At 44.7% G+C, this 15,658-nt stretch overlaps 1 protein-coding gene across 6 annotated transcripts in view; it reads right to left on the minus strand.

Annotated features, from left to right (window-relative positions):
- Positions 1-15,658, minus strand: part of TANC2 (tetratricopeptide repeat, ankyrin repeat and coiled-coil containing 2) — a 602,081-nt gene that overhangs the window by 85,658 nt on the left and 500,765 nt on the right. For all 6 annotated transcript variants that reach the window (XM_044999330.1, XM_044999329.1, XM_044999328.1 and 3 more), the window contains 2 exons: positions 12,104-12,385; positions 7,684-7,817 (listed from right to left, as the gene is read on the minus strand). In XM_044999330.1, coding sequence (XP_044855265.1) covers positions 7,684-7,817; positions 12,104-12,385 — 416 coding nt within the window. The remainder of the gene's footprint in view (positions 1-7,683; positions 7,818-12,103; positions 12,386-15,658) is intronic.

Raw genomic sequence — 15,658 nt, forward strand, 5'->3', positions numbered from 1 at the left:
CTTTGACATCATGCCTATAGACATGATGTGTCTGTTTAATTTTATAACATGCCATCATTGACAGGAGGAGTCTGTTCTGTCTTAGGTCTTCTTATACAGCCAAAGTATCTCAATATCGAGGGCCTGACACCTCTGACACACTTAGAAAAATGTTCAAATCCTTACAGTGCATCCCTGCTTTTAGTATAAGGCTACAAACGTGTGTTTTAATCAAATTTTAGTATCTAACAGGATTTATCTCCTTTTTCAATCATACAAAATGGTTTGGAAGTAAATACAGTGTAATCCATTTACCTGCCAAAAGGCCATTCACCAAGTAATATTTTAGTTTTAATGAAATCAGCATCACTGTATTTTAGTATTTCGTGACTGTGCATATATGTGGAGATCCTGTTTATAGGGAAGGTTCTTTCATTATTTCTACACAGCTGAGGATGCTAGTACATGCCTGCTCAAACACATTAGTGTTACAAGGCATCAGGCAGCAGTGAATTTTGTTTCTTCTTCCACCTCTGCATCAGATGACAGTATTCCCATTCTTTTCAGGTGCCCCAGCAATCATAAATGATTCTTTCTTTTGGCTAGGAGAGGGTGGCAAAGGACGTCTCAAGTCAGCAGTAATGCTGTGAGTCAGGTGTATTAACACTATGGGGAAAGGAGCCACTGAACTAGTTATGTACGGTGCCCCTTGGGGTGATGTGAAGGGCTAGCATGCAGGGGTGCAGAAGATGTATACATAAGATGGTTTGGCCTTTGCAAGGGATACATGATTGGTTTCATTTTCCTGAGCTAGGGGATCAACTTTCAAAGGTTACGGTAACATCAGCATAGGGCAGCGGTTTTCAACCTTTTTTTCATTTTCCAATGGCGGTGCTGTCTCCTTTGGAAATTAAAGTTGTGGTCTGCAGACCCCTACCATAAAAGTCTTACACAGGAAACTGACTGAACAGAATTCAGCTATAAATGTTGCACGTGCTCAGCCCTGCATTTGATGCAACGTGAGAAAGGGTGCTAAACTGCAGACTTCTATGGTAATGACAACACTTCTGGGTTTTGACCTGTAGATGAGTTATTCACATACTTCTGATTGATTAGAAAAACGGAATGCCTTTTCTGAGATCTTAAACTTTATTTTCAGTCACATTTCACTAGCCGCTTACACATAGTCTGGGGGAGTCGCAGGGGCATGCAAATCCTATTGATACCTTTACACGGCACCATCTGGTGCTAGGAAAGCAACACTGCAAGTTCTCATTGAATTTTGGAAAACAGCTAAATATTAGTTTGACGGTTTGGTTTTTGGATGATTGTGGGTGGAGGCCCCTCCTGGCCAGAGGAAGTTAGGTAGAAAAATGTTTTAACGGAGAAAGAAATACACACACAACGCAAGGGGAAAAAAAGAAAAAAATTGTCTAAGACCAATAAATGGTGCAGACAAAGGATTATAAACCTAGACTCCAAACACAGACAGGATTTAGGGCTGGTTAGATGACAACTTGAGGGTGTTGGACAGATGTCTTCATGCTCTTAAAAGTAGATTTGATGAAGGGTCACTATTTCATCTAACTGATAAAACTGGAACTTCATGAAGAAATTCATGCTAAATATAAGTCATATGAGTGTGCTTTTTATGGGATCTTAGATTAAAGACCCTTATTTTTATTTTTATAATGGACTCCAGGCCTTTCTGCCCTTCCTCGCTACTCTTTTCCCATGAGTTCACAGCCCCTATCTCCCATGCTGTAACTGTAGTGTGTCACCTAGGCTCAGATACACAGTGCGGTACTGCATACCACATAGGTGATATTTCTAAAGCGCATCAATGTGTTGTGCATTAATTGGTCCATGTAGACTCTATAGGTGTGCAGTAAAAGTTCCCTGGTGCACATTAAACATTTGAAAGGGTTTGAGACAGTACCATGTGAAAGCACACTAGAGAACAATTAGCGCGCAGCACGTTAGTGCAGTTTAGAAATCCCATCGCTGCAATGGCAGAGCTGCACCATGTAGACACGCTCTTAGATAGTATGGGGGGAGGTATTATACAACAGGTACTTGCCACTAGATTTTCACATATATTGGGCTAACTCCTCAGCTGGTGTAACCTGCTGTCAACTTCAACCAGCTGAAGATCTGGCCCACTATATATAACCTCAGCATTGTGGACATGCTGGCAGACTGCTCATCTTCAGCAGGCAGAACCGTAAATAACTAGGAAATCTGCTTTGTTAAAAACCTATTTTCACATTAAATATATATTATAAAAACCCAAACCCACTTAATTTACCATGGAAGGAGGAGCCCTCCCCCCTGTTAGAAGGCAGCACGGGGGTGTGGGTTCAGGTTCACTGAGGGCAGGATGGAGACTGAGGAGGAAGCGGACAGATGGAAGGAAGAACGTGATGAGAAAGGGATAGGGGAGGTGGAGGACATATGGAAGACAAGATGCTGGAGGAGCACAACAGGGAATAGGACTGGCCCAGAAGACAGGGTGGGGAAACGAGGATCAGAAAGGAACAAGACAATGAGAGGTGCAGGAGATGGCGATGGATAGAGGGGCAGCTCCATTGTCCTCAAGGGGCTTGGGGCAAATAAGTGGAATCCCTCACCAGGTAGCCACTGGGGAGGCTCCCATTTTTGTTGGGCATGCAAGGTTGAATTCTGAGCCCGAAACAAACATGTACATATTGGGAGTAGGTGGCATAGACCCAAAGGCTCACAAATCAGAAGGCAGATGAAGACACATATGTCTTTTTAAAAGGTTATGATTTTTCCAAGCCAGTCTCATGATTCCGAGCAGACTGGTCCAGGGTTTTTGAATGTCTGTATTTGGCAATACAGCTTCCCTTGCTCTCTTTCTCTGCAATCCTCACCTGTCTCTTCTCCCCATATCTCAACACTTAAAAACTGCAGGAGGGTGGAGGAATGAGGCAGGCAATCTCCCCTGACAAGCAGCGCTCTGAGCTTCATTACTGAACCAGGCCTTGGGGTCCAACAAACTTCTCATGGTTCATCTCGGGAAAGCCCCTCTGCAAAGAATCATGGGAAGTCCACTGGCCTGAGACTGCTAATGCCATTGGCTGTTATTCCCAGGCTGGGGAAGCTGCGGGAGGGGAGGTGGAAGAGAAGTAGGGATTGTTCTGATTTCCATGTAGGTGAGCCATTTAAAGAAAACTAGGAAATTAATTCACAAAAATCTTTGTTGGGAAAGTTAAGGTTGCTATACACATAACAAGCTTCACTAAACCACAAAAGCAAGGTAATGAATAGTTAAGCCATTTAACCCTCTATTTCTTCAGCCGCAGGGAGATGTCTTACCACTTCCAAAATGACTAACACCACAGACCACACACCCCAATCTTAACCATTGTGCAAGAGATGTCAGCCTTCCAGCACTCCCTTTACTACAATATCACCTTCCAACCAGAAAGATCCATAACTAATGACGTGTGGAGGGTAACAGAATGCAATGCGCCTCGTGAGGGTGTAACACTGATACACAGTGGCATTACATTTTCAATATTTTTGTCCATGAACCTTACAGAGTGGTAATCTCACTGTTTCCTCTTGCAAAGGCTTATATGGATTCAGTGAGCCTGTCTCAGAGAAAAAATCCAAAAAAGATCACAGCAATTCAGGGTTTTTAGAGCCAAACAAATAGCTTGATAGTCTGGTATTTCTAATACACTTTAAATTTGGTTTAAGATCTTTGTTTTCCCTAATTACTTCAGGGAATCACTGAAATCCCCAAAGAGGAGCAACCTTTCCCTCCATGGTAGTTATTCCTGTGCCAAAGTCTCAATTTTATGATCGAAATACGGGATTGATGAATCAGAGACCTCAGAGACCTTGTTATGGGAGTCTTGCCAGAGCTCAATGGGAACAGGATAATGCCCATTGTTTCAGATAATTTTTGCTTTTGATAACAGCTTTGTTTTTTGGGGGAGTTAATTTCAGGTAACTTCTGTGCAAGTGCTGAGGGGAAGGAAGTGCTTTCAGAACCCAGTAACTCATTTTCTTCTGTAGTTTTCCATGGGAAATAGTAGATCTGCTTGCTAGTTGTCTAAATTGGCTTATTTCTAAGGATTTTTATTCTCCCTGATGACTACAGGACTATAAATCATGAAAGACTTCAAACTGCTCCCTCAGAGTACAGTGAAAAGCTGCTCCCTAATAGTATGGCAAAGAAACTTAAAATAAACGATAAGCTCACCTGGAGCTCTCTCTGACACTTTTTATTAATTTAATGCCGCCAATGTGATCAAAATGGGTACAAAGTCAAAGATAAAGGCAGCTCCAGCCCCAAAGAGCTGACAGTCTGAAAACAGCCATAGAGAAGACAGATCACACTGGAAAATCCAGAGGAAGGAATCACAGGCCTTTTGCTTCTATTATTATAAACTCACAACCTATAAGCTCCAGGGGAGAAGTTAATCTGAAGGAGGGATTTGGACGAGTTGATGCTGATGTCATGTTTTCACCCCCGACTTCTGTAGCCTATGTCAACAATGACTTAGACCTTTACTCTTTTATTCATGGACTTCCATAATCGGCAGGTCATTTTTCTTTATTGTGCTGTACACTGTATACTGACAATATCCTTGACACTGGCAAAGAGCTGGAATATCAGTACTTAGGGCCACTGAATGTCTCATCTCTTTTCTGTATTTCTTTAAAAATTACTCAGGATAGTGACACGCACACAGGCTATCTTGATGGTGGTTGCCCTCCTACTCCAAATAAGCAGCTCCTACTAACTTCAATCTATTATTAGATCTTGTTTTTGATAAGGCCTACAGATTATCATACCGCTGATGTCCGTGACGTTCTCCATGACGGGCTGTGCAAGTTATTGTAATGTACTAAAAATAAGATTTTTCTGAATTAGGGCCTAATGGAAGAAAGAAATTAAATCTCTGACATGTCAGGAGAATTGTTTCATTTTCCATGAAGTATCAGCTGTTTGTTTTTCTTAATGGGTGCTGCCAAAGACGTAAAGGTCAACTAATCAACCTAAGCACTGGTCACCTCGAGAGGACACAGTATGCTTTGGAATCCAGTGATAGTTAGTTTTGGAATCAGTCCATGTTTACAATAGTCAAGATAAGATTTACTGTCAGATTAACAACTGAACAAACCAACAGATGCAAATCAGCTACAATAGGAGGTTGTGTATGTCCCTTGCCTTTTAGTCTGATGGCAAATAGCACATCAGCTTTTCTTTTCTTTTTTTTTTTGGTTAAATTTTCAGTGGCGGATGGATTGGGCGTTAAAAGTCCTTCCAAATGGGGCCACAGCCAAGATACTGCAGGTCAGATTTTTTTGGCCTAAAAACCATGACTTGTTTCTCTTTTCTCCCTAGTTGATCCGAAATGCCAAAAGAAAAGCCACAGTCTTTGGATGTGAAGTGGGATGTGCCACACTGGTTGAAACAAAGGGCCTCTCTACACTGGCACTTTCCAGCACTGCAACTTCCTAGCTCAGGGGTGTGGAAACCCCCTCCCCCCGAGCGCAGCAAGTTTCAGCGCTGCAACGTGCCAGTGTAGACAGTGCACCAGTGCCGGGAGCTGCGCCCCTCGTGGAGGTGGGGTTTTTAGAGGGCTGGGAGAGCGCTCTGCCACAGCAGCACTTTAACGTTGCCAGTGTAGACTAGCCTAAGTCACACACTTTGGCTTTGTAAAGTTATATTCTTTTTAAGGAAAGGAGCAGATTGGAGCTAAAAATATATCCATTTGTCAGTTACATATCCAGCAGGATTATTTGAGACCTCAGTGGAAAAAACCCTTTCAATAAATGAGATATTTTAGGAGAGAGAACACTCTCTGACTGGCCGTTCTGACAGCGTGCGGCGTGTGCAACGTACAAGGAACATAATGACTAATGTGTGCCGAACAATGCAGAGTTGGCAGTTGCAATCCTTTCCAAGAGCCATATGTGGAAGAGGAGAACACTTGTGAAAGTTCTAATATTTATTTATATAGACATTCACCACACACTCTTTGCCTTGCCATCTGGGTGCTATGTAAAACAAACAGCGGGCAAGATTATACCTGGTTCAAAAGCCAGGCAAAGTAAGTGTTGGCAATCATTTAGCACAGAGGTGGGCAAACTACGGCCCGCGGGGGACCGTCCTGTCCAGCCCCTGAGCTCCTGCCCGGGGAGGCTAGTCCCTGGCCCCTCCCCCGCTGTTCCTCCTCCCCCGCAGCCTCAGTGAGCTCCTGGGGCAGTGCAGCTGCAGAGCAGGGGCCTGACCCAGTGCTCTGTGCTGTGCGGTGAGTGGCTGGTTGCAGCCGGGCAACGCCGCTGCCTGTCCTGGTCCAGCCTTGCCGCCAGCCACCGGTGCTCCAGGCAGTGCGGTAAGGGGGCACGGAGTGGGGCGGGGGGAGGGGAGGGTTGGATAGAGAGCAGGGGAGTTCAGGTGGTGGTCGGGGGCAGGGGTGTGGATAGGGGCCGGGGTGGTCAGAGGGCGGGGAACAGAGGGGTTGAATGGGAGCAGGGGTCCCAGGGGGGCCGTCAGGAAGGAGAGGAGGGGTTGGATGGTGCAGGGGGCGGAAGTTAGGGGCAGGGTGTCCGGGGGAGGTCAGGGAATGGGGGGGGGTTGGATGGGGCAGGGGTCTCGGGGGGGCTGGATGGTGCAGCGGGCAGAAGTTAGGGGCAGGGTGTCCGGGGGAGGTCAGGGAACGGGGGAGTTGGATGGGGCAGGGGTTCCGGGGGGGCTGTCAGGGAATGAGGAGGTTGGATGGGACAGGAATCCTGGGGGGGCCGTCAGGAGGCAAGAAGCAGGGGGAGGGGGTCGGATTGGGGGGGGCTGGGCCACGCCTGGCTGTTTGGGGAGGCACAGCCGTCCCTAACCGGCCCTCCATACAATTTCAGAAACCCGATGCGGCCCTCAGGCCAAAAAGTTTGCCCGCCCCTGATTTGGCACTAAGAGTTTGCTGGACATTTTCCTCCCCAGTGCAGGAGCAGGGAATAAGAAAGCACAAACTGCATGTACCCTTTAAAAACGTGTAGCAGCAGCAAAGCTCCCCAGAGTTCTTAGCAGTATCTTGCCACTTTCACACCATCAGCAAAGCAGGGCTGTATCTTACAGGTACCACATACCCCAGGATGTAAATGTCAACCTATGGTCACACGATGTATAATCCTTTCCAGCCAATAGAGCAACTGATGTGCAAATCACGTATTAAAGAGTTCTGATCTGTTTATGTGGACGCTACCCAAAAAGGCGCAAGTATCCCACAAAGCAGAACAATTCACATTCTACATCTTCATCCAAGAGGTCATGCAACCCAAGCAATTATCTCTTCCAAAAGCAAGTACTGGACACTCACTCAGCAATTTCATCTGGAATTCACTCCATTCTTCAAGAAAGAGGAATAATTACTATGGTAACCCTGTTGTGTTATGACATGCTTTACAGCCTTCAGTCTGCTGTCTGTGAAAGATTAACTCTCAGAGGACGAGGTGAACTCTTGATGTTTCGGGAATTTCATTGTAAAGAGAAATAGATTTTCTGGGGTAATAAAACTGCTCTGGAAGGTCTTCCCCATACCCTTGCTCATAAGCATTTACTTACTCACTGTCTTCTGTCAATATCCACATTGTGTGATGTATACTAAGACAATTTCGGTAATTAAACAGGACACGTTCCCAGAAAAGCTCATCATGGAACTCTTTCAATACCTGCGCGGCGAGTCTCCGCATGGCCTCTTCTTGGCGTCTGCGCATTTCAGGCGTTCCAGGGCAGCTTCCACTCGTGATTGACGAGTGAGCAGAAGGTGGCTGTGTTAGGGGTAGCTCTCTGTTTGCATCCACATCTGTGCCAAACAAAGAGGGTAACAGATTACTACAGGCCAACCATGATGAAGACTATTACAAAGTACACGATAAGGTATCTTCTAACAATCCATTCAAGCGGTTAATATATTTTCTGTAAGCAGTCTACGACTCTGAGCAGTATAGGGGTGCACCTAGGGGAAACTCTCCTGAACAAATTTCTGCCAGAACTAACAGGGGAAGGACAGCAGAGATAAAGGATTAACCTCATCTGACTCATTTTCTTCATGTTAACGTTAGTCATTAAATACACACAGTATTTAGTGAATTTAATACTCCTGATAATGTGGCCCCTCTCCTTAGAGTCAGGTATATTGTTGAGCAATTCTCTACTACTTCTGCCCATAGGCCCCTCATCTAAATGCTTCTTTTAATTTAGTCCCGAGCCCTTCTTGAGCACATGTATAAATGGGGACCGTTTAACCCGGTAACTAACATCCCAATTCACAACCAAGTAAAGTAACCAGAAAGAGAGAAGTACCAGACGATACCCAGAGGAGCATTAGGATGTTGGGATGGATGGAATCATCTCTAAAGCGTAACTGATTCTAAATCTCATTTAATCAGATTTGCTTGCCTGGGTAGAGTGATGCAGCACAAACTAGAAGCCTTCTGTAAACGTCAGGATAAATGGCATGTTTTTATTGTGAACTCTTTCAAACTACATTATTTTGCAACCGGAAGTTATTGATTTCAAAATTTTTTGATTAAATTTTTTTTTACTTAACAATGCGTGACCATTGATTTCAATGTTTTAAGAGTATTCTAATAGCAACAGTCTCTTCAAACATAGATCCTACTAGCACAGAATTTTCCTGAATGCTATAATGTACCCTTGACTTTGGCCTGAAATCACAATTTAAACTATGATCCATTTATCTGCTGGTAGAAACAATAAGGGTGGTGTCCACTGTCTAAATACTTAATGCGTATGTTTAATTAACAAATTCATTTTTTGCACATGTGAACACAGCAGCACCTCTGTCTGCCTGAGTTATGAAGAAACTGTAGTGGGATTTTGTTTATTTCCAGCTCACTAACACCAATAATATATTTCTTATAGGACTTCTGGGTCACCTGATCAATACTTAAGTTATTAAACATATTAACAGGATTTGTTTTTTGAATGTGTGTAAATGAAGATAGATACATTGGTAGGGGAAGTAGAAGTGGGTGGCAACCTGGGCAGCAGTGACCACGAGATGGTCGAGTTCAGGATCCTGACAAAAGGAAGAAAGGAGAGCAGCAGAATACGGACTCTGGACTTCAGAAAAGCAGACTTTGACTCCCTCAGGGAACTGATGGGCAGGATCCCTTGGGAGGCTAATATGAGGGGGAAAGGAGTCCAGGAGAGCCGGCTGTGTTTTAAAGAAGCCTTATTGAGGGCTCAGGAACAAACCATCCTGATGTGCAGAAAGAATAGCAAACATGGCAGCCGATCAGCTTGGCTTAACAGAGAACCTTCGGTGAGCTTAAACACAAAAACTAAGCTTACAAGTTTACAAGAAGTGGAAACTTGGACAGATGACTAGGGAGGAGTATAAAAATATTGCATGAGCATGCAGGGGTATAATCAGGAAGGCCAAAGCACAATTGGAGTTGCAGCTAGCAAGGGATGTGAAGAGTAATAAGAAGGGTTTCTACAGGTATGTTAGCAACAAGAAGGTGGTCAGGGAAAGCGTGGGACCCTTACTGCATGGGGGAGGCAACCTAGCGACAGATGATGTGGAAAAAGCTGAAGTACTCAATGTTTTTTTTGCCTCAGTCTTCCCAGACAAGGGCAGCTCCCACACTGCTGCACTGTACAGCAGAGTATGGGGAGGAGGCGAGCAGCCCTTAGTGGTGAAAGAACAGGTTAGAAAAGCCGGACATGCATAAGTCCATGGGGCCAGATGCAATGTATCCGAGGGTGCTGAGGGAGTTGGCTGATGTGATTGCAGAGCCACGGGTACTGATCAATGGCTCAATGTCTTGTTGGCAGCCGGTATCAAGTGGAGTGCCCCAAGGGTTGGTCCCGGAGCTGGTTTTGTTCAACATCTTCATTAATGATCTGGATGATGGGATGGATTGCACCCTCAGCAAGTTTGCAGATGACATTAAGCTGCAGGAGAGGTAGATATGCTGGAGGGTAGGGATAGGGTCCACAGTGACCTCAACAAACTGGAGGACTGAGCCAAAAGAAATCTGATGAGGTTCAACAAGGACAAGTACAGAGTCCTGCACTTAGGATGGAAGAATCCCATGAACTGCTACAGCCTGGGGACTGACTGGCTAAGCGGCAGTTCTGCAGAAAAGGACCTGGGGATTACAGTTGACAAGAACCTGGATATGAGTCACCAGTGTGCTCTTGTTGCCAAGAAGGCTCATGGCATATAGTTGAGGTTAGTCCTGCTTTGAGCAGGGGGTTGGACTAGATGACCTCCTGAGGTCTCTTCCAACCCTAATCTTCTATGATTCTTTATATGCCTTTTTTCAGATTAAATGTCTTATTTCTTATTCTGAGGAGCTTAGAGCTCCTTATTAAGCAAACAACCCCAGCCATAATTTTTGATTCACTTATTTCCCAGAATTTAGAGCTGGGGATCTCTCCAATTTACTGCTACTTCAAGGAAGCGCTGGAATAAGAAGTGAAAGCCTGTGTGTGTTTGGTTTGTACAAGGATCTCTTTTCTGTGCTTTGCATGTGAGAACTGTAGAACATTTTCCTATTCAAAGCCTCCAGGTCTCTACTGTGTGTGTGGTTTTTAGTTTGAAAACATTTAAACTATAGCGTCTTTAATCTCCCTCACAATCTCTCTAAACAGACTGAGAGAAACATCCAGCAGGTGCGTGCAGGCTTTTAGTTAAAATACATAAACAAACCCTGCCTTTCATTACACGTCCATTTAGCTCTGGAAGGTGACATTCAATATTTCAGAAAACCAACATTTGGTGTTGTTTCAGATGCTTATATGTGGCTGAGAATATTTCATTCTAGCAAACAGCATTTGTCCAACAAGAGGTTTAACTACAGTTTCAGCAGGATAGAGTATCTCTTCATTCCTGTTTTACCCTTCTAAGTGTCGTGTGTGTGATATTAAGTTATTGTTGCCTTCCATCTGCAAGGTGGCTGGATTTCAGTGGAGGGTGAAGTGATTTATGTTGGTGTGCAGGAGGAAAAGCAGTTGCCAAGCTCAAGATGCAGTGTGTGACCGACCCCAAGCTCCTATACCAGAATAGATGGGGATAGATCAATCGTACAGGAAGGAATAGGTAACATGTCCAGCATAAAGTGTGTTGTGGTAACGAGTTAGGGGAATAACAGATGGAGGGTTCCCATTAAGCAGGCCAATGATGTGCCCAAGCCAGGGCGCAATAGAAGAAAAGACAGCCTGATTCCTCAGGGGGCCTCAGTTGGCATGAACCAGTTCATGCTTGTGGTGGGGTGGCCACCCCGCTCCAGCCCAGAGAGCTTAAAAGCAGCCCTGGGGAGGGCTGTGGCGGAGGAAAGGCTGATTGCGGAAGCACCCTCAGCTGGGGCCACACCCCAATCAGGGCTCAGCTGGCCCATATAAGAAGGCAGTGGGCCAGGAGCAGGACACACTCTCCCTCTAGCTCTTGAGGGAGAAGGGCCTGGCTGCCTGGGAGCTGACAAAGGTACCTAGAGTGGGGCATGGCTGGGGAAAGGCCAGAGGAGCTGGGGAGCTCCGGCTTGGAAATCCCCCAGGCTGCAGGCCAGGGGTAGGCAAAGGCAGCAGGTCCAAACCCCCCTTGCCGGTGATGAGTGGCACTCACACTGCAGTCTGCCCCAGGGAACGGGGGCTAGGTGATGAATGGCAGTGGCCATAGACTGAGGCGAGGTAGGGATAGAGGGTGGGGGTTGTCCGGGGAGGGGAGACCCAGATTTGTGGCGGTACTGCCAGGGGGCAGCACTCCAGCCTGAAAGGGGCACCGGGGTCCAGGAGGGACTTGGGCCCAGCGGCAAGCAGGACACCAGCCTGCAGAGGGCAATCTGGAGCTGGAAACACGAATTCCCTGGACGACCAGTAGGAGGTGCCGCAGGGGTGAGTCCTCGCCCCATGACATCGCTCCACATTGTCGAGGTCTGGCACATGAACACTAAACCATGTCAGGGGGCCCCATTATGGCAGGTTTGGCAACAATCTCTGAACTGGTCTATTGGGGGGTGGGAAGAAGTGGTAATGGGATCCTTGTGGGTGAAAGGTGCTAAACACATAAGCATATGAGATTCACGCATTTCAGAGCTCTCTCTGTATAGCAGTACTTACGTTTTGGGGAGGCATGTGGGCTATCAGAGGCAATCTGTCTCATTCGTGTGCCATGGCAGCTGAGAGCAACCAGTCTGGAGATAATGGCAGTTTTACCAAACCCAATGTTCCCAACAATCACGACACCTCTGTTCACACTGGCATTGGCACTCTGCAACTGTGCATCTATCTCATGGAACACCCAGTCCCGTCCGACAAACACAGACTCCGTGGTGATGCTTGGCACCTCAAAGAGCAGTGGTTTCAGGGAGATGTCCGGAGGTCTATAAGGTGCAAAGCGTACTGTAAAGAAGAAACACAGGGACAGAACATACCATTTAGGGCTAGATGGCAATACAGCTGTGGTTATGACATCACTTAGAATGAATTAGAAGGCTAGAGTGCTCACACAGAAAAAAGAGAGTTTACTTGACCCTTGGGCTTGCATTTATATTTCAGAGACTTATTACAAATAAAGGCCGTGTCAACAAGAGCAAAAAGGTGTGTTCTTCAATTGTTAGCTGAGCTCCATGAACTCCACTCTAAACCCCCATGTAGACCTAGCCAGATAATCTGATTTTGTCCTCTTGTACAGTGCAACCAAAACAAAACTATCTTAAAGCTGTTAAACTGTGTTCACACGGATAGCAAAAGGGGGTTTTAACCGAGCTAAACTAAATTGTTTGAGCCATTTCAAATGGCCAAACCAAACCAAAACATTTTGTTCTTCATGAAGGAACATTCTGCTGAAATCTATCTTGTCATGCAGAAAATATTAATTCAACGAACTGCATTTTCCCCTGTGAAAATGTTTTGATCAGCTTTAGTATAAAGGTGTTATCGGCAGGCATTTGGAATGGCTGCAATACTTCTTACTGGTGAAGTCAAAAGTGGGTAAAGCGATTCATTGCTAGTGAATGCCAACAAAGCCATTCTACCACAGCACTCTTCCTGGATTTTGCATGTGGCACATCTTACTACAGAAGAACTATTTTGATAACATTTAGCATTTTTAACCATCCTTCTATACTGCTAGGCAATATTTACAACAATTTTTAGAGGAGAAAAATTATAACCAAGAAACCACAAAATAATGTTTTTATATCTCAGAAAGTTGCTATTTTAATATCAATAATCCATGAAGTACGAGGCATAAATCCTAATGTTTTACATTAACAGAAAAGAGTAAATATCAGCTCTCGCTTGCTCTCTCTTAATAGTAACCTTCTACACCCTTGTATCAATCAACAGATCAGTACATCTGACTGTCACACATGCCCAGTATATGGGAAATTAATCTGCTCTAACATTGCCGAGGTTGCTGCGAAGGTTTTATTTGAGGACAGGTTTGATGAAGTTGGATACATATTACGTTTTTGCTATCTTGGAGATGGAAGTGAAAGTCTTATGGAATATTGGAGCATGTCACTGGCACTGTTGGATGCAGTATAAAGTGGCAAGGAATGCTGGAGACATTTCCCTTAACTCAGTGGGTCTCAAACTTTTTTACTGGTGACCCCTTTCACATCACAAGCCTCTGAGTGGAACCCCCATATAAATTAAACACACTGTTTAATATATTTAATACCATTATAAATGCTGGAGGCAAGTGGGGTTTGGGGTGGAGGTTGACAGCTCATGACCCCCCATGTAATGACATTACGGCCCCCTGAGGGGTCCCGACCCCCAGTTTGAGAACCCCTGCCTTAACTTCTGATTTAAGTAGACAAGGTGGGTTGTGATGTGACCTTCTCTGTCATGAAACCTAGTACGCGTTTGTGTTAATTTCCTAGTTTTTCTCCAGGGTTGGTGTTCCTCAGTATAGGTCCCCACGTTTAGGGAAGGGAGACAGGGAGAAGTGGAAGTGCATGTGCCTGGCAATCAGAGGGAGAAACAGTGCAGCTGAAGCCACTCCTGACTGTGTCAACTTTTCTGAAGAGAATGAGAGTCTGCAACTTCATTACGTTTTTTAGGTCTATAACATTGCATCTCCATTTAAAGGTTACTGAAAGTAAGCAGTCAAACAGCAAACCACCATATTTTGCATTAACCACAAAACCTGTCAGCTGGAGATAACCTCCAAGAAGGACTCTGTGTTGTCTCTCATTTCCTGAAACACACAGCAGCCTCTCAGGGGCTTCTGAAAATGGAGGCAGCAAGGAGCAGCAGTAGTCTGGCAGCAGGTCTGTTTACCATGTTCTCCTTTCCTCTGGGTCCCCTGTCCCTGCCTGTGCGAAACCTACCTCTTCACCTTCAAACCTGCCAATAGGTAACATCAGCAAAGCAAAACAAGTGACAAAACTGATATTTCATCCAATACCGGTTATCTGATGATTCATACTATGATTTAGATTGTCGTAGCTTTTCAAGTACAAAACCAGTTTTAAAGATACCTTCTTATTGTGAAAACTACATCAAACCTGACATCCCCCTACCCAGGTCATCAGCAACAGTGTTTTAACCCTAGTGCTTCACAGTCATGGTTCAGAATGCTCCCACCTGTGCTACAGGATAAATTGCGGCCATTACAGAAGGACTTTCTCATTTTTTAAAAAACCAACTACCCCTCCTCCATTCAGACAGATGCCAGGGAATGTTTGCTCATTCATTTATTTCTGAGCATTTAAATGTTTGCTTGCCGGCAATATTTCATAAAGGCTTCTGGGGGAAGGAGCAGCATGAACCATTATCTGCAGATTTACTGTATAACTCCCTTGCTGCAGCCCAATGTTACAGCAGGATTCTGAAAGCCGATTTTTTCACAAAGGGAATCATTTATCACAGGTTGCTTTTAAATGCACAAGATGCTCAATTCAGCTCTCCAGGGAAAAAAATTAAAGCACTTTAGCCCAGACAAAGGGCCAAGGGTGCTTTTCCTCATTCTAAAGGGCTAACATCAAAATCATTAGGCTTTACAATTAACTTCCCTTGACAGTTTTCCCATTTACTAACTATTACCTTAATGATCTCAGAGAGATCCTCCTTTCAGCCAAGCCCTGCTGCCCTTGAAAATACATGATCTATGCTGCAAATCTTGCTGCTGGATTGGAAGGCCTGGAATGCACCTTAACTGATGCAAAGGATCTGATGCAGCAAGGTGCTCTTTCTGCACTTCTGTGGAGAGCATTCTTGGCCAAGGGTGGAGAGATGGCAGCCAGTCCTCAAACACCAAGAATCTGCTGGCCATTGTTTTTGTTTTATTGCTTCACATCAGTGCAAGCAATGAATACAGAAATGTGAATATCCACAACACAGTGTAAAGCAATGAATACAGAAATGTCACTATCCACAATACAGTGCAAGCAATGAATACAGAAATGTCACTATCCACAATACAGTGCAAGCAATGAATACAGAAATGTCACTATCCACAATACAGTGTAAATACACGGCTTTATTAAATGGATACAATAAAACATAAAATGCTGTACCTCATATATTATGTCATTTCTATTAATAGAGAAGCATAGAGATATTACTTTTTTCCATTCTTGGCAAAAAATCTTAAAAAATCAGAGCTACCAGCTGATTCCCCTGCCTGACACTCAGCATAAAAATCCTAAACTCTATGTGCTT

This window comes from Mauremys mutica, chromosome 25, assembly GCF_020497125.1.
Source record: "Mauremys mutica isolate MM-2020 ecotype Southern chromosome 25, ASM2049712v1, whole genome shotgun sequence".
Taxonomy (NCBI): domain Eukaryota; kingdom Metazoa; phylum Chordata; order Testudines; family Geoemydidae; genus Mauremys; species Mauremys mutica.